A 22,397-nucleotide genomic window follows, 5' to 3' on the forward strand; every position below is an offset into this window, starting at 1 on the left:
TACTCATCCCAGTCCAACTTGTGGCTTCGTTTCCCTTCCCCTTCCCCCCCCGGTTCGCCTGCCTCTCAATCTGCATTTTGCAGGACTAGCTCTTATTTGCTTTCCCATCACACTCTTCAACTCGTTTCTTCGCGATCTCGTCAGGGTTTTGGGAAGCAAGCAAAAAAAGCTCAGGTCCCGCGCTAAGCCGGACGCAGATAACATCCCGGATGATCCAATCCCTAAACATGTCCATCAGCAACATGGCCAAACGCCCCGTCTCTGCATCCGTAAGTCTTGGCTATTTTGCTCTTGGCCTTGGTTCTTTGTGCAGTAGTAATATCCCACAACCACTCAGCTTCCGCAGATGGGAGAGGTCCACACAAGTCCAATCCGTTCCTACGCTACTCTTCATAAAACGCTGGCTTTATTGCAGTGACGACAGCTGCCGAGATCCAATTCAGCCGTCTGGGTCCCTTGGGAGGGCAGATGATATGTGACCATGTCGGTACCCTGGCTCCCTCCGTGGTGTCTATATTGGGAAATAATTTGACATTGTCGAGCCTGTGGGATTTGCGTTTGCCAATTTTTCGCGCCCGGCTAATACCAGGAGATTAGGATGGCTCAGCGAGGCTGACGGGCCATGAGGAAGATACTACCTACGTGTGTAGATACTCAGTCCAGCTTACAGTACTTGCTCACATTCCTTTGAAATGTACTCCGTATTGTGCGCATAGTCCGGTACTCCGTACGTATCTACCTAGGTAGGTAACTCCTCGGGGAAAGTACTGCCACTGCCCTGGCCTGCTTGTACATGGATATTGGATGAAGCGTCGTACGGCATAGTATCATTCGTCTTTTATTATGTGGCCCAATGTTCCACATCAACCGAGACGGTATATCCATCCAAGCCACGGCCACGACGTCAGCTCAGACTGCGCATGTCGTGGACTGACTAAACTGACAAGACCACTTTCCACTTTGGAATGAGCTCATCAACAATCAAACTTTCACTTTTCACAGCCGACAAATCTCCGCCCAAGTCTCCTCTCCTCCTAGGATGGCGCCAGGCCAAGAAAAATCCGGTGGAGCTCCGACTCTTCCGACCACCTTCTAGGCTCCCGCTCCCAATCACCAAACTCTCATTGCATATCCACTTTCCAATCGAAAATTGAACCTGTTGCAAGATTTGCCGGAACACGAGGCCTCGTCAAAGACTCCGTTTCAGAGTGGAGCACACCCGAGTGAGTTTGAGTATCAGTTTCACGGCAAGAATGTACCGTAAGAGGCAGTGCTCACACGTCAGCCAGTATCAAGTATTGTCTGGCACTGGTACACGGCAACATGTTTATACCTTACTGTACTTGGATCACAAGTGAAATTGGCAAAAGGTGAATGTAGTTCAATGTTTGTTGATTCTTCGTCTCCTGGACGTGCTAGTCTGGTCCAAAAAAGCTTTTCCAGCTGCTCCTGGCCACGACTATGCTACCCATCATCGCCTTCTTTTCAGGCTTGCGGCGGGCTTCGGAGCCCATCCATCTCTCTATGTTTCACAATCAAATAACACCGCTTGAAAATTCCCAAACATTCCGCTCCCACTTGAAATGCCCATCCCTATCGTACCCAGTAGAATATCCCGAACAAGGAAAAAAAAAAGAAATGTAGAAATGTCGAGACAAATATTCCTGATTTCCGTCTCCAAGTGAATGTCACAGTGCCATGGATCCTCTTCCGTGTCCAAGTGCAGTGATTAAAATATGTTTGCTTCGTCGTAAATCTCGCGGCCGTGTCCCATCCTGTTCAAAAAAGAAAAAAAATCGCTGCTCTCCAAAGGCATGCTCTAACGGAAAAAAATAATATTGGCAGCCGCATGTTTTTGGTTTTGAAACACCTGGAGGTGTCTTGCGCCGTTGCTGAGAGGGTCATGGCCCTGCAAAAAAATTCCAAATCGCAGATACCTCGCCGTCCTTGGAATCAGATTAACTCCACGCTGGTTGAAAAAAATATGGCTCAAAAACAAAAGTTGCGAACTTGTCGAAACCGACAGTGCAGAAGAGTTGGTGTGAATAGATACAAGGTGGAAGATGTGAAGATCCCGAAAATTTTGGTAGACCCGATAATCCAGTTTTTAAAGAGCCGAGAAGAAAGAAAATATTAAAAACTTTTCGATTTTATCCGGTGATGTCGTGGATTATGCGTTGTCCTTTTTGTCTGCAAAGGAGGGTCCCATCGACTATGTTGTGAACGTGGTGTTGCGTGTTTAATAGCAACCTTGGAATGAGGGGATGAAGGGAACTTGTTGAAAGGCAACAGGATGTTGCATCATAGGAACCTGTTGAACGTATCTGACGACTTCCCACAGCGGGAAGAACGATTTAGGCTGGCAAGGCGCGTGCACAGGCACCGGCGCTTGGATGGGCACTGGTGTTTGTTGGCAGACCACTGGTTGCTGTTGCACTTGAATCGGTATAGGTACTACTCTGGGTTCAGTGAACTGTTGCGGTATGCCTTGGCCATGGTAAATTCCCAAGTCTCTGGTGTCCTCTGGCCCATAGGTCACCGGAGTAAAAGAGACAGGAGCGTCGTGTTGCTGTTGTTGTTGTTCTTGCATAAAATCATCGTCATCCAGGTCATCAATGGTGGAGCCGCTAGATGTGAGCGATCCCTCATCGGACGTGGTGCTGGCTGGTGAGAGAGGAGAGTCGTATTCGTAATCATCGACAATGGCGTCCTCATCGGTAACGTATTCGGGGATGTGTGGTGAGACTGGCTGGTGTTGCTGAATGGACAACGGTTGGGATGCTGGCACCGTGAACTGAGAGCAAGCCATGATGCGGCATCGCAGCTCAGCCAAGGTGATCCTCATCTCCGGGTTGGGGCAAAAAATCCTGCCCAGAATATCATTCAGTTCATCAGTCAGGGGAAGGATTGTCTTGAGAAATTCCTGAGATCGGGTGTAGGCCCGATAGGTAGAGTCCTGGCAAGAGGCCTGCTTCCATGGGTTGCGGCCACAAGTCAAATTGACAAGAATGACTCCTAATGACCAGACATCATTGGGTGCACACATGTAGTAGGGTTTCCGGGTTGAAGGATTGAGGCATTCTGGTGCTTTGGTTAGAAATATCTGCATGGTAGTAATCAAGTGCGAGGGACGTTCAACACATACCAGGGCTCATGTAAAAGGTCGAGCCGCATCCGTAGTCCTCGGAGCGATCATCCGCAGTGGCAAGGCCAAAGTCGGCCAATTTGACGGTGTTTCCATTATCCGTCACCAGAATGTTCTCAGGCTTCAGATCTCTGTGGTAGATTCCCAGTTTATGGCAGTGCTCAACGGCATCGACGATTTGCAGGAAAACCTTCTTGGAGAGTTGGTCCTTACCCACGTATTGGCCAAGCTCTGTAATGTTGAGGAACAGGTCTCCTTCTGGGCAATACTCCAAGATGACATAGATGCAATCGGGGTCATCTACGATCTTGAGCATAGACACAATATTGGGATGCGCTGAGGCAAGGTAGTGAAGTCTGATCTCCCGTTGTTGATAGGCAACCTGGCGTCGTTCCAACGGAGTACCATCGGCATTATACTTGCTCAGACACTTGACAGCATACCGGACACCAGTCTTTACATCGATGGCAGCGTAGACTACTCCATAGGCGCCGGTCCCGAGCACCTCGGTCAACTGAAGCTTTCCCTCCAGAAGTCTTCCTAATCTCTGCTCTGGGGCCAACGGGATGCATCTGGACTGGAATGGAGTGACCGAGTATGTCTGCTGGTTGTTGCCACACTTGAAATTGTCGTAGGCGGGGGATGCTGGGGGCGTAGGATATCCGAATGGCGCATGGTGCTGCATTATATGGTGGTGAGAGGAGAAGAAAGGAAACGCCTCGGAATACTATCAAGTTCTCCGGTGGGTGAAGCTCAAGAGGAAATAATATCCGGCGAACTTAACGGATCCAATGGAGAACAAAGAAATTCCTATACCCAGCCAAGGATATATAGTCGAGTGTGTCTTCCGGATTTTGAAGTATATAAAAACAGTTTGTTTCAAAAGGTCGCAAAAACAACGTCTACTTGACAGCCGAATCAACGGGTCAAGAATATCGGTCAGGCAAGGAAACTTGGTCGACCAAAACAACAAGTACAAAGGTCTCCTTGATTAAAGGAACGGGTCGTTGTAGGAATAGGTGACCTTGGAGCAAACAATCCGGTAGCAAGATGGCTGGTAAAAGGGAGGTTGAAGGAAAGTCGTGAAGTAGGTTGCTGAAGCGTGTAAGTGGTATATGCATCAAGATTGAGGCGGGCAGCGACAGGTAGATAACGATGAAGGCTGGTCCACACCTTGACCACTCATCCGTCACAAAACCTCACACCAGACACAGACCACAGACATTCTCTGGAAACCCTGAGGCGGACAAGAGATACGTACCGATTGCGTGGAGCATCCACAACATCCACACCAGGCCACCGTGGGCCCACAAGCCTCATCACAGAAACTAGCTGACCTGGGTGGGCAGATTAATGACATGGATGCTCCATACGCTATCTTGTCTTAGCCGGCAGGGGTGGGGAGACCATCAGCAAAGCGCTACTGCAACAGCTATTCTTAACTGCGCCAAAAGGTTCGGCCGCGTCGAAAGGGAAGGGGGGTGAGGGTCCGAGGCTAACGACGGGCAGGGATCCTGTATCGTGTGGTGACGCTGAGCAATATACGAGAGGCGAGGATAGTCTGACACACCAAAATAAAGTGGTTCTGTTGTGTCATGGGCCGCCGCCCAGCCCATTTTGCCTTCTGGACTAACGCCAGGCATGGACCCACGCCACCAACTTGGCCAACGCCAGAGAATGTTCAGAAACTGGCCTGACCAGAGATGGATCGCAAGTTGTCCAGAGTCCAACGAGCGCAATTCCAACCCCCCTGTCATTGATCCAGCCAAAGAGTCACTCATCGCGATGATCCCTGACCATCGGGCGAAACGCCATGGAAGGTGAGTGTGACTGGCAACACTGCACTGGCAAGCTAGGGGCAGTGCCTCCAGAATCCCCAGTTTGAACCCTTCCCTTTCAGCAATGTGCTTTCCGACCACCAGTCCAGCCAGTGTGTCAGTGAACCTGGGTGAAAGAGGTGTGGGCGTCCGAGTGTGTGTGTGTGTGTATGTATGCATGTGTGTCCTTGTCTTGCTTGCTGGCAAAACTTGTTCCGCTGACACCTCCAAAAATACTGCTAGCAGTCTCTGACTTTTGAAGTCTCGCATCGTTGCTCATGACCATGTGGCCTTGCCATGGTCCGCTCTCCCTCACGGCTCAAGTTCGCCTCAGGGAAAGAAAAATTTGCCATTCAGGTGCACAGAAGCACGCTCCTTCCGTCTGCCAGGTAGTTGGCTTTTGAGTTGTACTATTCAGTTCTCATCGGTGGTATTCCAAGTGCAAAGCGAGGGAGCCAGGGCCAAGGCAGAACATGGACAGCTACTCCGTAGACTGGACAGTAAGGAGACAAGACAAAACAGCAAAATCTGGCACACTGATTGGCAAAACAAACAAACTTTTTGACACCGAGTCCAAAACTTTGCTGCAGAGGACATGGGCTGCTTAGTTCAGTGACCATGAACAACTGGTATGGAAAGTGAACCTTGCCAGGCAAGCAAAGTCCTGCTTGGAAAGGGCAGATGACAACCGCTTCCCCATCTCTCCCATCGCTGTTTGGGCTGTCTTGTCTTCTAATCTAGACATTAGTTGTGCCATGATGTCTCTTTCCTGAGTAGTCGTAATGGAATTCAAAGAATCATGGCTCATTCGGCATGTTGGTTTCCTCAGGATAGTATCAAAAGGCGCCGTCATATTTCGCGGCAACAGGAAGACTTTCTGCCACCGACGGAGCCGATAAGATTTGGGCTGTTGAGTGCCTGCACTCATCAACCTAGATACATCAATCCAACTCATAGAATGGAGTAGCAGGTATGATTACAGGCTGCCGTTTCGTTCTCAGCGACAGCTGCGGCACTGTTTGACAGTGTACACACACCTCCACCAGGGCAAATCGCTGAGCTAGAATGCTGCCTTGCTTCAACTCCTCCTGCTAGGTGTTTGCCAATAGACCATGCATGCCAGTCTGCATAAGCCGTCCACTGACCAATAAGCTGAAGTCCATGCAGTTATGCACTTGAAATGCGCTGGAGAGATCGCCACGTTTGACGCGTCTGAGTGGCTGCGCCCACAATGCAAGTATCGGAAGAACTGCGTACGGCGCCACAGAAGGGGACCACGGATTGAGTGGTATTGGCACTGCCCAAGAAATCCGAGATTTTGATGTGGCGAAGCCGAGAAAGCGAGGCCCGATCGAAGAGTCCGACAGATCACAGGAGAAGAAAGAACAATTTTCTTTACTTTAACTCGATCTGCCGTTTCATTGTCCAGAATGTGTTGCAAACCGCTGGGTAGATGAGAGCCTTTTGGGGCCTTATGAGAAGCAAGGAGCAGTATCAGGCGCCGTCTTGAACCTGGTTTGAAACAGAACCCGTCGGCACACATATCAATCGAATCAGGGCCTGCGACTTGGAGCTTGGTAATGTTCAACACCACGACAGGCGTCCCAAAAGACAGAAGCCGGGCTTGGTGGCTTCCAACCATTTCTCTCCGCGTTGTTTGCTGACTTCATTCACTCAACTCGGCCGCGCTTCCCATCGAGACCCAGCAAAATTGGGCATATCACCCGCACCTGCACCTCGAACAACAAGGAGCAGGCATATGTGAAGCACGGACATGCACTCAAAAGAGAGACTTGCATGAGGATACGTTGTCTGATTGGGGAGCTAGAGCCGGATCCCGGAAGCTCTGCACCACCATCCACTTCACTAGTGGCCCGTTGGCTGCAAGCAGCCTCGCTCAAGTCGCCGCCACGAGCCAGTAAGATGTAGTTGAACAGGCAGAATTGAGCGTGAAGACGCCATGGCCCCCGTCGCTGCCGAACAGTGAGGCGGTCCCGTTGATGTTGATCATCCACTGAAGCATGGAGCTGGAAGGGGTTGAGTGCATTGCAGAGCACCGGAGCAGAGGAGGCGTCCAATACAACAACTCCAAAGCCCCGCCGAGAACCCTGTGCTACCCAAGACATTCATAATGAAAAGTGCAATGCGTCGTTTCTGGCTTTATGACCTTCGCTCTCACCTGATGGTGGACTACCATGCGTCAGTGACACAGGTATGGATGCCACCAACCTGTTGCATTCATGGGCACAAGGATGGCGGCAAGTGTGGTGAACAAATCGGTCTAGGTGAAAATAATCTGTTGACTTGGGCACGTACTGCGAAACTGACGTTGCAACTTCTGCCGTACATGCCGTGTTTGTGAATATTGAACTCCGGCAACTGGTAAATTCGATGTCTTTCGCCAAAGCAGGCCGCCGTGTGATAGTGACTTTGTATTGTGTCAGGGTATTCCTGTGGTACTGTCCTGGCCCTGGTATGCGTTCCTTGTGAGCGACGTTTGGCTGTTGCTTCAAACACAAAGCATAAGAGGGTCACAGTATGAACCCCGAAACACCTGTTTAATTTGAGATATGTAAAACACGGAATACCATACGGAGTACGTACTGTACAGTGCCGATATTCTTAAAGGAAAATTGCTCAATTCCAGGGACTCAGATTTCCAGGTCTGGAAACTCCTGCTAATTGTAGAACATGATTCACACAGAAGAGTTTGGGACGTTGAGCCCACCAATTGCGTCCGAGGTGCAAAGAGATCGGTCGACGTAATGCGTATTTCATGATGATGGTCACTTTCCCTCGCTTGTTGATCCGTGGGTGGAAGTGGTATGGTGTCAAGGTGTGTGTGATATTGACATAGTGCAGGGTAGTATATTGCAAAGACCTCACATCCGAAGGCTTGGTTTCCATTCGTTGGTCGAACTATGGCATGCAACAGACTGCACAATGAGTGCGGGGACACAATCTGGTACTTCTCTTGATGCTATTTCCGCGAGCACCTGAGCTTGGTCCTGCGCGATTCATGCCAAAGGTCTTGGAGAGGTATGCTGATTAAAAATCAGGCTGTCTACCTAGGTAGTTGAGGCATTGGAGGAGAAGGAGAGGATTTGATGTGTGACAACCCGTGGGTCGCTTTTGGGGCTTGTCGAGTTTGGGAGTGAAGATGGCTGAAGGCAGGATGTTGAGATGTTGACACATCGAGATGACCAGTCTTGACGAAGGTCTTTGGCAACCAGACACCACCAGCACAAACCCGCCCCTTCTTGAATGGGAGAGCGGTCTGCGGCTGTGTCGCGCCTTCCCAACTACTGTTGTGCAACATCGAGAAGTGGACAGATGTGGATGACTGCAGCGAGCGCAAAATCACGGGACTATGCACTAGTCCCAATTGGTGCATGGCGCCAGATCTACTGCCTCTCTCCATCTGCAATCCACCATCAATCAAACTCCCCCGTCTTGCCCGTCTGGCCTGTGCAAATGTTCGACCAACCACCAAGCCAGGCCTCGAGCTATCCAAGTTTTGGAAGCAAACAACCATGGCTTGCATGCCGGCCTTCGCCACCCTGGATTAGCTGTTGCAGATGTGAGTGGCCAAGTTGAACGAGGCTTGTTCATCTCATTGGGCAGTGGCCATCTGGAGCACATTGCACCCATCTCCAAACGCTGATTGCCGTGGGTGGCTGAGCTCCATCTAATCTCAAAACATGCGGAGAAGACAATCCTGCTCAACTTGAGGTGTTTGGTGTCAGACAACTCGCCTTCCGCAGGGGCTTCAGAATTGCTGGCCCCTTGCTAACGCTGCTGTCGTCCAGGATGCTGTCCACGATGCCCTGACCTCGCATCATCTGAGGTGAACTATCGCCTAGGGCCGATGCTAGGCTGAGAAAAGAATGAACCGCTGGCCATAGCAGCAATTTCAGTGCGGCACTTGCCCAGTGTTCCATTGAGATCCGCAATGAAAGCTTTCTGAGGCTAGGGTCTGGATGAATCAATTTGTTTTGGCTCAATGAACAGCTCAAGTCCAGAGAAACTCATTGCCGAAGGGCTGCTACTACAGCATCTTAGCAACTGCAGTGTCATCGCCTGCTGTGACCGTACCATTGGGTTGAAGACGCCGAGTGCACACAATAACAGCGCCCATACGCCGGGGTCTGGCCAACCTGGGTACGGCTTCGAGTGTTCTTTGCGGTCAGATGTGTCATGGCGTCAGACAATTTTAGCTCTCAATGAATTCTCTACTTTACTACCGAGTAGCACTGCAACGTTCTCGGCTATGATGAGCCCGAGGCCGATCAGCCTGCGGCAGAGAATTGCTTCTTCTCTCATTGCGCCGGGATGTTTGATATTCGGCCACGAAACGTGGCAGCCCGCCCAAAAGCAGTGTGTGCTGGTCTCAACGTCCTCTTCTGATCCCACAACAAACCTCAACGCCAGCAAAAAATGGCTGACTGATAGCAAACCCATTCACTAGTCTGGAAGTTATTTCAACTTTCGGCCGAACCCCAAACGGGTGCGGATTTGCATTGTGAAATGGCCCCGGCAACTAAACTTTGATGGTTGGCGAAAGCAGCTTCAGACCCTGTTCAATTTGGTTGGTCCGTTCAGCAATGCCGCATGGTGCTTACCAATAAGTGGCTTTCTTCCATTATCTCAGCTGAGCAACGCCATGTCTGTTGTTGTTTGAACAAGTTAAGAGCCTCAGCACTCCGGGTTCCAGGATCATGACCACATATCTGCTGGCCACTAAATTAAGAAATCCTGGCCTAGCACGGTGAAGTTTGGCGAAGGTGAACAGTGACTGCTGCCTCCTCTGGCGTCTTTGGCGGCTAATGCAGGAATCCGGGAATCGATAACAATTACTCAATGACCGTTATACAGCTGTGTGAGCCTGTCTGCACTAACGTCTCATACCAACCTTCACGGCGAGTCTCCAATGAGTGAAATCCGCTGGAGGAACCTCACCCATGCTGACTGGGACATGATGGGAGCGCGGATGTCCACCGGGTTGCACCAGCAAGGACATCTGCCGTCGAGTGGCTGCCCCCATGGCTGCAACAGCATGCCAAGCAAGCAAATGTATTGCGATTCGAGATCAGTCACATTTTTGAGATTTGGGATTCCCCTCACCAAAGTTCGCATCTAACTGCGACAAGCTGGGTACCTTTCAAAAAGGAACAACTGGTCCAACGACCTCGCTTTCCAACCAACAAGCCCACCTACACAGATGGCTTGGAAGGAGTCCCCATTGTGGATGCACTGGCCAGCGAATTGTGGATGGTGCCAAGGTGGTCAAGCTCGTGGTCTTGATTTGCGAGCATATCCCCAGAGAATGGATCTGGCTGAATTTAGTTCCCGTACCCACGAAATCGTTGTCAGCATGGCCAACCTCATTCACATGGCTGACAGCCACACACAACCAATTTGCTGACTTGCTGGTGATCTAGACCTGAAGTGGCCAACGTCGTCTTCATATCAGGCGCCCAGCCAGCCGCCGTGGTGTTCCGGCTTTTCAGAAGGTTGGCATCTGTGACCAGAGCATCTGGGTGGTGATTCTATTCCCGCCGTGCCCTCCTTGTCTGGTCAGAGTGTGTGGCATCCACCGCGGAACTTTGGGACCGCGTGATTACTGACGCTCCAAGCTTGGCATCCCCTGGATTGGGGTCAACAGACCATAACAGCTAGGCCGTGAACTATTGAGCCGCCAGTGGTGCCTCCTCCTAATGGCCAAGCCGGCCTGCCGTTTACCAAAGACGTTTGCCTAGGAGGGCTTCTGAGAACTCAATCTTCGGAGGCGTCTGCTCGCACCCTTCCGCTGGTTCCATGCCTGTATCTTCCCCCAATCCTTCCTGGTCGGGCTGCTAGATTACGGAGCCTTCTCCGTGGGCTGAACACGAGTAGTTATGGAGGGCAAATGGCTCCTGGACTCTCAGCATCTCTGACGGCAGCAGTCACGAACTTGTTTTGTCCTTTGTCCTCCAATTGAGATGCTGATTGCACTGCGCCAGAACAACACAGCATGTCTTGGTTCACACGGCAGTCACTGGCAGGCTTCACCATCACGGTGGCGTCTTGGTTTCCTTTGTGAAGGCGTAGCTGATTGCGCAAACACACAGCAGGCAGTCAAGTCCACCAACAATCCATTCCGGAGCTACGGGACGGCCGGCCGTGATCCGGAGGCCAAACTGATTGACCCACATCGGGACCGAGCTTTGGTAACTACAGCTACATCGTGAACGACATGGCCACAAACTCCAAACTTGAAATCATATTGCGCGAATAAATTACAGTAAAAAGGAGGGTTCATGTACTGTACTCTTGGAGGTTGTAATCTCTACCTTAGATAGGGAAGAGCCCGGACGACGTTGGTTTTGTAGGTACTAAGCTCGGAAACGAATGAAGCCGGCACCACACAGTCGGAGCCTCCCGGCATATCTAGGCTGCTGAACGTTCAGTGCGCTGGTAGGTCTACTGAGGAGCTATGCTTGAGTCCTGCAGTGTCTTCCAGTCATAAAATCGAACCAATAACGTCTGGCTGTCATAACGACATTGTGACATTGCATACGCGTACGTTGACTGCTTCAACTAAGACATAGGTAAAATAGGACGGGAGACGTCGTTCGATTGCCGTAGCGCAAACTGATACAGACGATTGCGACCTGTGCAGTTCAGGGTGCACAGCGGCAACTGTACGGAAGCAGTCAATATGTCCCGACAACAATCCGTGGCGGGTTGAGCGACGACCTCCTCACATGACCAGAACTTGGAACAAAACTGGCGTCTGGATCATAAGAAAAGTCTCCCTGATGACACATGTATTGGATGTGTGTGTTATTCACATTGGACCGAACGTGAAAGTGAGTATTGCCGTCCAAAAAGCTTTTGTTTTTTCTCAAGTCCTCGGTCTAATACGACTAGGTGTCGTCATCCCATGGACTGGGTCGTTAGGCGTGTACCAGAAACACAAATATGACGACAATGTAATACCAGTGCTCACATGCACGGGTCACGATCATCGCATTTCCAATCGGGCTCAGACGTACTAAATGCTAGCAAATTCGGTATTTCTTAGAGGAAAGTCTGTCACATTTGATTCTACCAGTCACTCTCTGTTGCTGAAGTACTGTTGGCCACTGGAAAGGGAAGGGCGCAAACAGCCGTGAGATTCCAACGTTCCGCCGTAAGAACGGAGCCGATGAGCGTATTTACCGCTGTTCCCAACTCTTTCATTGAGCGCATTCCAAAGCGAGTTAAACAGAGTCTGAACTTTCCTCGAAGCTCAGGGCTGGCCGTGTGCTGAGCACAGCATCCCAACAGTAGGCCAGCACAATGCGTTGCAAAGGCCCTGCCTGTCATGCGCATGTGTGCGAGTATGCACAACATTTGTCTGGAATAGACGAGGCACAAGGAGGCTAAGCTAGGCTACAGAATGGCCTAACATGAAAAGCAAACACAGGGGCAGGCCAACTGTCTATCAAGCAGCAAGATGGCCCTGGTGTTACAAGGGTGGACTGAAGCTGGCTGGGATGCGATGCGACGAATTCAGGGTCTGAGACAGGCCTTCCCTTTGCTGGTATTGGCATGGAGGTGGTTTGCGTGGACCAGACACATCCAACGCCTTTGAGAGATGTGAGTTACCACTACACTACACAACAGCCTCACCCAACCTCTACGTCAGTTTTATCCCTTCTCGAGCCGTCAGGGTGTACATGTGGCATGCTGTGGGTAGTAGCTGGCCTGTGGGCTTCGCCTCGGGTCAAGTTGTCGGGTCGGCAGAAACAAAAGACAGAAGGGGCGCGACGATCAATCAAAGGTGGCGAGTTATGCAAGTTTTGGTGTTTTGTCTTTGTTTCTTTTCTGTTCCTTTCCCGTCTTGTGTGTCGTGCGCTTTACTGATGGCACACTGCCATGACCGGGGCACACTGGGTTCTACGTGCTGGTTTGATCGTCTTGAGACATCCCCAAGACGCGACAAGTGGACAGACAAGCTATGTCGGTTGTGAAGCAAGGCCTGGGACGAAGCTGCCAGACTCATTTCATATTCTCAAGGGTCAAAATAACTGCCATTCGGCGAGGACATTCCGCGTGGCCCGTGACCAAGAATTGTCTTACCAGGTGAATCTCCACCGGATGATGTGATTACGGCATATTCGACGGCGCGCGTTAGGCGCTACCCGGAGATATGTGCAGTGAGTGCACTAATATGAGGACGACAGAGGCTTGGGAGAGCAAAGAGAGGTCTGGGCCTGGCCTGAAGGAGGGCCTGGGATATTGCTAGGCCGATCTGTAAAGCACGAGCCGGTGAAATGTTTGACTCCCCCGTATTCGACAATACAGCATCGGGAGACCAACGAACAAGCCAAGCCAAGTCAAGTCAATGCTCAGATGACTGGTGGATTTGCCCGAACTCGGTCGGGAGTTGAGGCATCTTGGCGCCATCACGGCTGGCTGGGTTTAACGACTGCATGTCAACTCGGGAGTGGCTTGCCTCATGCCCGCGCCAATGATACCCTCCCCCATGGCTATAAAACTCCGTGCTCATTATACGAGACTGCTCGTCACATCAGATGGGCCTCCAAAAAACATCACATGAACAGGGCAAGGCCCAACAAACCAAACCCAGAGCCGCAACATTCCTCAAACATTTTCGCTTTCTGATCTGGAGATCAAACTCCATCTACCTACCATACGGAGTGCCCATTGGGTTCTTTACCCTTCAGCAAACTTGCAAGACAAGGGTGTGTAGCAGAGGCATGAGATGAGGGTCCGTCCTGGCTGCAAAACAAGCCATAACCGCGTCAAACTCCATTCCAAACCCCTCGCAGTGGGCAAGGTACGTACGTATTGCACTCCATACACTGATCCATAATACACTAGTATGGAGCATTATGCTTATGCATTTCAGAAGCTGATGCTAAAAAAAAAAATACAGTACATACACTTTGGCACATCTTGAACGAAGCCAGAGTTGTAGAAAGGAAGACTCGCTATTGGGTCGAATTCATTACTATTTCCCACCGCTTATTCGTTGTTTCTTTTTCAGTTTTTGCTTTGGCCAAGTGTTTCTAGATCCGTGGTTCGCTGACTTTCCCCTTGCTTTTGATCCACTTGGTTGTGACGCCATGACCTCTCGATATTTATGTCAGATCACAGACTTGGTTGGGAAGGGAGTAGCAGTCACCTTCAGCATACCGAGTCCCGGACAAGTCACAAGTAGTATGGATTCCTTTTACGGGGTTCGGAGTCAGGACTTGACAGATCTCCCATGTGCGTGGCTTCACCGCCAGTGGGGCTTGATGCAAGTTGTTACAAAGTTGCATTGCTCGCATACATGTAAGCGCACGCACCGTGAATAGATATTACACGGTGAGTTTGAGAGATGCGACAAGCCAACTAGCTCTTACTTCAAAACCTTATCGGCTAATTGAAACCAACCATGTAAATCACAAGTACAGTACAGTACGGAGTATGCATACAGGGTCAGAAACAAACTTGTCTCTTGGGTTTGGCCGGCCCAAAGAACCCACCCAAACAAAGACATCAGGGCATCAATTTTACCCAGCCACACACATAATGCATTGGTCAGGATGAGGTAAATTGATTGACATTACACAGCATCAAACTAAGGTGTGTGGTCAAGGTATTGAGACTGGGAAGAGGGATGAAGGAAGTTCTCCGTGCTCTATTTTGTTATCCTGTCCTTTTCGTCTCGCTTTTCCCCGGACCGTATCCGTTGCAGGCGGACATCGCCGCTGCATCACCAAGAATAGCCAAGACACACTTCTATCATACATTGGATTACCCACGGCCATTCAGCATTGTTAACCGCTGGGGGCACGTTTCGTGGCCTACAAGGATGGCGCCAACCTGGAAATTCCCTCCACAAATCAAGCTTGATCAAGGGTCAGATGGGCCAAGGGGGGGGGGGGGGGGGCGGGGGGCAAGAAGAGAAACTTCCCGTCCTGCGGCCAAACCTGCGACCGCCGCCATTGTTGAGAGTTTGGATGGGGATGATGAGAGGTGGTCATGAACTGAATGGGCGGTTAGATGACATGACTTTGGTCTTCTGGCGTTGCAGCGCATTGCACTTTGTACCGTCATGGGCCGGATGATCCAGTTTGATGTCTGGCGTGTTTTGATGGTTCGGGCACTAGGGAAGCTACATACACGCACACTCACACACATTACTGTACATGCGGTGAGGCAGAACAGGATAGATAGCTCGAGCCACTCGAGGCTCCGTGCTCGATTTAGCACGAACTATTGAACGGGCTTGGGTCAACTGGTAAGTGACATGACATGCCACGATGCTGTTTGGCGGTTCGATGTCGCTGACATGGTCACTCACCCATGCGGCAAGTTACCTAGGTGGTTTATTTGCAAGAGTCACCATGCAGCACCGGAGTGTCAATTTGCTCAATATCTCTTTGTCTTGGGAGACATGATGTCTAAGCGGCCCTTTCTCTCTCTCTCCGGCCCCCATCTCGCTTCACACTCAGTAACCAACCATCTGACTAACAATGCGCAAGTCAAGTGAGTGAAGAATGGCTCAAGCTTGCCGTCATAGCTCAAGTTGTACACCGAGTCTATACTTTTGATCGCCGAGCACACACATTACTTGCTTCATACTCGAACCCCAGCCAGCCCCGCCTGTCAAAGTTCAGATTCTATTGTCTCGGCGAGAAACGTCATGACCAGATGCGAAAACGCCGGAGAACAATTCCCTTGTGTAGAAGAGCGTGCCATGGCCATCAATTGTCCGTCTGTGCGGTGGATGGACAACAACTTCATCATCATGTGGACCTTCAGAAACTGTAGCTGATTCGGATATCGGCGTAATAGACGTCAGCAACCGTCATTCAAGTTCCCCCTGACGTCTTGACACGTCCAAGCCGACGGTGGGTTGCACAGGCCTGGCTGATCATCTCAAACCAACCCAACAGAACTCCCTTGGCAAGAATTCTCCGACCTGGTTACGGTGGGTGTTCAGTTCACTCAACGTCACGTTTTTTTTTTTTTTTTTTTTCAAACCAGGTGGTGGCTCTCCATCCCGCGGAAGTCCTTGAGCAATCTCAGAACCCAGCCATGACATCAAGGCAACAAAGCGTGGAGCCAAACAATGGGCCAGCACATGGGGGGTTTGGGATGCGCAGAGGCTAAAAAGGCTTAGCATGGAATCGTCGAACCAGAAGCTCCCGATGGCACTGGAAATGCACTAAACAGGCTGTGGAGGTTGCATTGAGCGTGGTGGTTCCGCCTTGGATGGCCATGGTCAACATGGTATGGTGATGGTGATGGTATGGCGTTGGAGGTTGACTGATGGTGCTACGGCAGTGAGATCGACAAAAATGGCCATGTATCATTCTCACGGATTGAGAAACTAGAACGCCTGCAACTTGTTTCGCTCGGGCCGGACGCTACCCTATCCCATCCACTAGTTGGTAGTTGCTACTCCAATTTTTTCTTTCTCGATCTTGTGCATCGAATCGAAGGGTTTCGATCGTGGAGAACTCTAGAATAGCCTGCTTTACACTTTTGTCATTGGAGTCGGAGTTGAAGATCACTTCAGCGGGGTCCGGTCATGCGAGGGAGGAAAATAGATGAATCGTTATGCGTGTGTAAGGGATCGTCAGTAAGTTTCAACATTCAGTCGAGTTGTCACCTGTGTTCAACGGTTCCCATCTCGATTTCATCTGATGATCCGTACTTGTACAGTACCTGTGCTCTGTATGGTGCAACAACCTGCAACATTGAATACAACACAGGACAAAGCTGAGCGCTGATGTTTAGTCTACCAAGTTGTAAGACTCCCTGCGTCCGCTTGCTCGCTCGCCTCACACAGACATATGCAAAAAACACCATATCAAGCAACCTGCTACTACACAATGGCATCATATGTTTTACTCGAAACCCCCCATCTACAGTATCGCAAGGACTCGCACAGTCGGGCCCTCCAATCTATCTGACATCATTGTCGTCAGGGCATCACCACTGAACAAATACTGACGTCCCCTAAACTTACTGTTACTGTCGTTCTCCTGGGATCAACGCTTTGCAGGTTGTCGATCCCCAACACCTCCCTAATGGGGAACATGACCTGCCCGTCCGAGTGAGTGGTAAATGAAAGGGTGCGCTGGCAAAACCTGGTTCGCCGAGCAAAGTCAAAAAGTGATGATAGTGGTTGCCATGCAGCGCAGCCAAGCAAGACAAAAGACAAAGAAGGCTCCTGGCAACTCCGAGAAAGACGCTCCAAGCCAACCAACCTCCAACCTGTACATCAAGCAACAGGGAAACATCCCAAGCATCCGCGTGGCGGGGAAAGCAAAGCAACCCTCATGTATCTCAAACGTCTGGTTCGCAATAAACACGAAATCAGCCGCATGACTCCCCCAACCACCCCCTACCACACCATCCACACATCAAAGAACAATAACAGAATTCGCCCTGCTTTGTTCACTGTTCGCCACCCCATCGCATCGCCCTACAGATGCGGCGCCTACCGAAACATCTCAGCCTCACTGTGCACTCTCCCAGTGGCCCCAGCCTTCACTATCCGGACCCTAGTTCATGCACATCATGTATTCTGCATCCCTTGCGTCTTTGTAGAATTCCATGCCTGGACCGCGATCTCGGCCAACTTGTGTCATGAGTTGTCTTTCAGCTTCGATGGCGCAGCGTAACGAACATGTTTCGATTTTGGTAGTTTCTGCTGATGCTTGGCTATTGCTTTACATGTGACTATGCGTGTTACTGTACTATGCTCTACTACTTGCGTATTTTGCCACGGATATGGACCTTTGTGAGAAAACTAGAATTGATCATTTGTGCAGCAAATTTTCCTCAATGTGGCGAGAATTTGGTGAGTCAAGTTTTTGAAATTCAGTCATCGTGTTGGTATAGGGTAGCCTCAGGCACAACCATGAGTCAGGCAGCATCACGGGATGGATTTCCAAATCAATTCAAGACGCTCCATATGGCGTATTAATTAGGCAACCATCAACTTCAGAGGACGAGTGTCTGTGCACCAAGGTGATTCCGTCCATGATGCCCCTCTCGGTGAAATCGACATGCGCAACATCGCATGCCATGTGTTTCGTTTCCTTTGGCTCAGCATCCGCCTGAACAAATATATTGCTTCGGCAAATGGGGCAGAAGCCGTGTCCTGAAACAGCTTCAATAATTCAGAAACTGTCACGTCATATGAGTAATTGTCATCACGGATACAGTACTGTGGCATAATGAAAAAAAAACCTCATTCCAGCGCGTGAGACTACACGCTTATGCTGTGTAATGTAATCCTCAACTTGTATCACGTACAATACCCCCATTTCGGTCTTGGCTGCATCTAGATTCATCTCGCTGCGACCGTTACTCTAAACTTCCCGGCATCACCTGCAATTCTGGATCGTTCTGTTTCTGTTCCCATAATTTCCGGACCCGTTCCGACATGTTGGCCCCCAGTTATCGCCATGTCGCTTCTTGTGACTGTGAAGCCGAAGCCCTCTTTTAATTTACAACTCGCATGATCACTCCGAAACGCCCGTGTTAACCTGAAAATAGTCTGGATGCCATGACAAATCCCACAATCTCAACGCCTCCCGTTGGTTGCTGACGTCTTGGAGGCGAAAAATGGATGCTTCAACGCCTCACTCGGTGTAATCCTCTTGTCTGGGTTCAGCGCGAGGCATTGTTCCAACAAGTCGATGAAGTGATTGAGATGCCTGGCCTCAGCATCGTTCATCCCTGTCGATGCGGCATTTAGGCGGGTACGCAAATCTCGCGTTGGCCTCACAACGGCCAGCGTTCTGACGGCAGTCTGCATATGCACAGGTCAGTGACTCTTGTCATCTAAAAATGGGCTGTGTGATGATACAACTATTCAAAGGTAGAGAGGAAACAAATAGAACAAAACACCAATAACTGTAAATGGGTGTGCACTCCAAACTCAGCCACCTCAGACTCTAGACGCCGACCGAATCTGCGACCGCTCGACATATTGGCCAAGCAAGCTGATGTATTCTGACAGAGATTCACAGCAAAAAGTCCCGCATCTGCAACCTGCAACCAGATATGCGGCCGTGAGACTGGCGTCCCGTTACCCGCCCGACGGAGTGGCATCCTGCCTTGCGGTGAATCGAACATACAAGGGTCGCAATCCTCGACCTGAGGAGCTGTTGTAAGATTTCCCCACGATGGAAGTCTTACTTGCGGCGCCGTGCATCAACGAAGGATTCCAGCGCTTAGACAAGATGACTGTCACCAACCAACAGGTCTCCACATGAAGGAACGAACATAAAGTACTCAGGGGTAAGAAATGCATTGGGCGTGTTGATAAATGAAGACGCTGGGATGATAGAAACAGCAGGAAACTGGGAATGCCAATGTCCACAAAGAGAGACGACTCGAAAAGCAAAGCAGCAAGAGTTCAATGACAAAAACGTACCTTTCCCAAGACCTTGTCGCGCTCGACACTCACAAACTGGCCCTGTTCGTCAAAATGTGCAGCTGACAGCTGACCGCGACGAAACAGCTTCGGAGTGAGACGGCCGCGGATCTCCATGATCGCTTTGAGCATCTGATTGTTACTGTCGCCGGTGAACAGAATCTTGCCCGTGTACAGCTCGTAAAGAGTGCACCCGATGGACCACATATCAACCCCATAATCGTAAGGCATACCCAAGATAATCTCTGGTGCGCGGTAGAATCGACTGACCAAGTATGGCGTAATCTGATTATGTGCTGTTGCAGCATCGGATCTATCAATAGCCGTGCCCAAATCGCAAATCTTGAGAACATTGCGTTGTTCATTGACCAGAATATTATCCGGCTTGAGATCAGCATGGACAATACTGCATTTCCGCATGTGGGCTAATGAAACGAAGATCTGATATGCGTATGTCCTCGTTGCCCCTAGGTTTATGCCCACGTTGTTACCGAATTTGCGCAACACCTCGCGCAGATTCATGCTGAGATTTTCAAAGGCCATGCACAGGTGACCGCGATAGTCAAAGTGTCGCTCGAACTTGACGATGTGCTTCCGGTTTTCTGGATCAGCATCGTTAAGCTTCTGCAAGATGGCAATCTCGGTGTATCCGCCTTTTCGTAAAGCATCATTGTTTCGCATCATCTTGATAGCCACTACTTGTTTGGTATTGATATCAACTGCTCGAGCAACACCGGAAAACATGCCTCTTCCGAGGGTTGCTTGCACTTGATATCGGCCATCAAGTATCTCACCAATTCTGATTTTGTAATATCCGTCTTTATCGTCGCCTTCGAGAATGCCACCTTTGTCGTCGGCTTGTGAAGCTTGAGCGGAACCATCTTGGCCGCGAACAGCTTTGGTATGCTTGCTAGCATAATTGTCAACGTCAATATCGTCGGCAAACATGTCAAATTCATCGTCGTCAGCTTTCTCGCCAGCATTGGCCGTAGAGTCGTCTTGAGCGCCATTATCTCCTTTGGTTTCGATCGTCTCGGCTATGCTCTCACCATGTAATACCGTATGGCCGTGTCTGAGCTCGTCTCGGCGTTCATCTTCCTTCATGTCCGCAGTAGGATCGTAGTCAGCCGCTGACGGCCCATCCTCTTCATCAGCTTTGGCAATGCTATGAGTGTTCATAAGTTCCTTGTCGTTGAGCATGTTGATTCCACCTGGCGACGGTTCGGGCGAACGGGGAGACGCAAAATCTGGAGAGTTAGTGTTGGTATTGGAGGACAAAATGGTGTCTCTGGCCAGGCACATACCGGATCGAGGCGTACGAGGGGTTTCACACTCGAACGATGACATTTGAGGCGTCTCTGGCTGTGTGGATGCTGGGGAAGCCCCTCGAGCACTCCTATCTGCGGCTGCACCGACAGCGTGGAGGAGAAGCGGCGTCGCAGAACTAGATTTTGCCAGCAATTCTTCGCGGCGGCGTCGACGACGCTCAATCTCGGCGTCCTCGTCGATCTGTTGCGGCTCTTCATAGTCGTCGTCAGGTTCTGTAAAAGTGGTGCTCTGTTTTAGAATACTCTTTGGAGACTCCTTCTGCTGTTCAACGATGTTATTTCGGGCAGGCAAGGGATCCTTTACTGGAAGGCGTTGGGACACATCGTTGTTACGCCGAGAACGGGGGTCGTCATCGTACTGTAGTGATCTGGCTGAGTCGCGATCGTGATTTTGCCTCCCCCGTGCAAAATTTCCATTATCTGACCTACCCGACCGCTGAAATGTATGAGGGGATCGACTTCTGGGCCGACCAGGCCTGTCGGAGAACCGCGAATCATCTCGTCCACGATCTCTGTCGCGACTTCGAGAACGGACTCGAGGGCGCTCTCTGTCGCCGTTGTAGCGTCGATCGTAATTGCTTGAAGATTGAGCATTCGGTCGATCTAGATCGTCGTAAGAGACGCGCGACCTTCGGTAGTCACTTCTGCGGGGATCATCGAAACGAGCGCGAACATGCCTGGAGTCACGATCTCGACCACGGCCGTATTGCTCTCCATCGTCACGAGTCCGTTTGAATCCGCGGGGGGAGCGACTTCGGCGGGAAGAGCCGCTGTATCTGGAAGCAGAGTCGTGGTCTGGAGACGATTGTCTACTTCGGTTTCTGTCTTGGCGGTCAATACCGTTTCCTGAATGGCGTGCAAGTGAAGTTGCCTTCAAGTCCCCTTGTCCCTCCTCAATGATTTCGCCTTCATCCGAACTGGATGCCATTTTGCGCGGACTGGATCCTGGTCAGGACCTTAACAAGAAGCAAAATGAACAGTGTCAGCAATGCGATCAGGAACAGCCAACGCGCAAACAGGAGAAAGAGTCCAACCAGATCAGCGTTGACTCGTGCCAGCCTCAGGTCATTTGGCAGCTATTCTTGGCTAACTTGAGCGGGGAGCTGAGAAAAGAGTATCTCAGAGAATACAAAGATGTTCTCAGTCTTGCAAATAAATGGCACCGATGGGAAGAATATGAAGCGAGATGAAGAGGGGGAGTTCAAGCAAGTGAGGGAGATGACATATGCGTCAGAGGCCATAGTTGCCGAAGATTTGGACTCACAGTTGCCTATGGCATTGGATCGGTGGAGAATTCTGAAAGCGATTCGCTTACATAATCGGCCCAGGGTTGTTGTGCGGAACCTTTCATCTTGTGGAGGCACTGGGTTCAAATGTTGCCAAATACACCAGACTGGACCGTGACGCCTTGGATCAGTCTGCGCACCTTGTTGCAGGGCCTTCTTTGCTATTTGTTGCCATTTGGACAATGTTTTTCGCAGTATAGTTCATTTCTTGCAATTATTCCATATTTATACGAGAAAACTCTATTTTGCATCCGATGTTGCCTCTCATTAACGTGTCGCCCACATCGCCAAACGTGACGTCCCGTTCTGTGTTCTGCTGTTTAAATGTTACCGACTCTAAATTTCAGCCTCTGTTTGCATCAAAGAAGCGCCCGGGCATCAAAC

General features: G+C 50.4%; 3 protein-coding genes across 3 annotated transcripts; 1 reads left to right on the plus strand and 2 right to left on the minus strand.

Moving 5' to 3' along the window:
• Window positions 1–2,239: 2,239 nt before the first annotated feature.
• On the minus strand, window positions 2,240–3,830 carry VFPPC_10324 (Ran1-like protein kinase; the record flags this gene model as incomplete). Its single annotated transcript, XM_018288712.1, has 2 exons — window positions 2,240–3,081; window positions 3,146–3,830. 2 exons carry the CDS (start codon window positions 3,828–3,830, stop codon window positions 2,240–2,242), a joined length of 1,527 nt encoding a protein of 508 aa, XP_018136739.1.
• Window positions 3,831–18,544: 14,714 nt separating this feature from the next.
• Window positions 18,545–21,655, minus strand: VFPPC_10318 (CMGC/DYRK/PRP4 protein kinase; the record flags this gene model as incomplete). Its single annotated transcript, XM_018288708.1, has 3 exons — window positions 18,545–18,772; window positions 19,400–20,646; window positions 20,704–21,655. The coding sequence occupies 3 exons, from the start codon at window positions 21,653–21,655 to the stop codon at window positions 18,545–18,547; spliced, it is 2,427 nt and encodes an 808-aa protein (XP_018136734.1).
• A 206-nt stretch (window positions 21,656–21,861) lies between these two features.
• VFPPC_16961 (hypothetical protein) lies at window positions 21,862–22,131 on the plus strand (the record flags this gene model as incomplete). The annotated part of the gene is made up of 1 exon (XM_022429048.1): window positions 21,862–22,131. The coding sequence occupies one exon, from the start codon at window positions 21,862–21,864 to the stop codon at window positions 22,129–22,131; it is 270 nt and encodes an 89-aa protein (XP_022283967.1).
• Window positions 22,132–22,397: the final 266 nt, after the last annotated feature.

This window comes from Pochonia chlamydosporia (assembly GCF_001653235.2).
Source record: "Pochonia chlamydosporia 170 chromosome Unknown PCv3seq00010, whole genome shotgun sequence".
Classification (NCBI taxonomy): domain Eukaryota; kingdom Fungi; phylum Ascomycota; class Sordariomycetes; order Hypocreales; family Clavicipitaceae; genus Pochonia; species Pochonia chlamydosporia.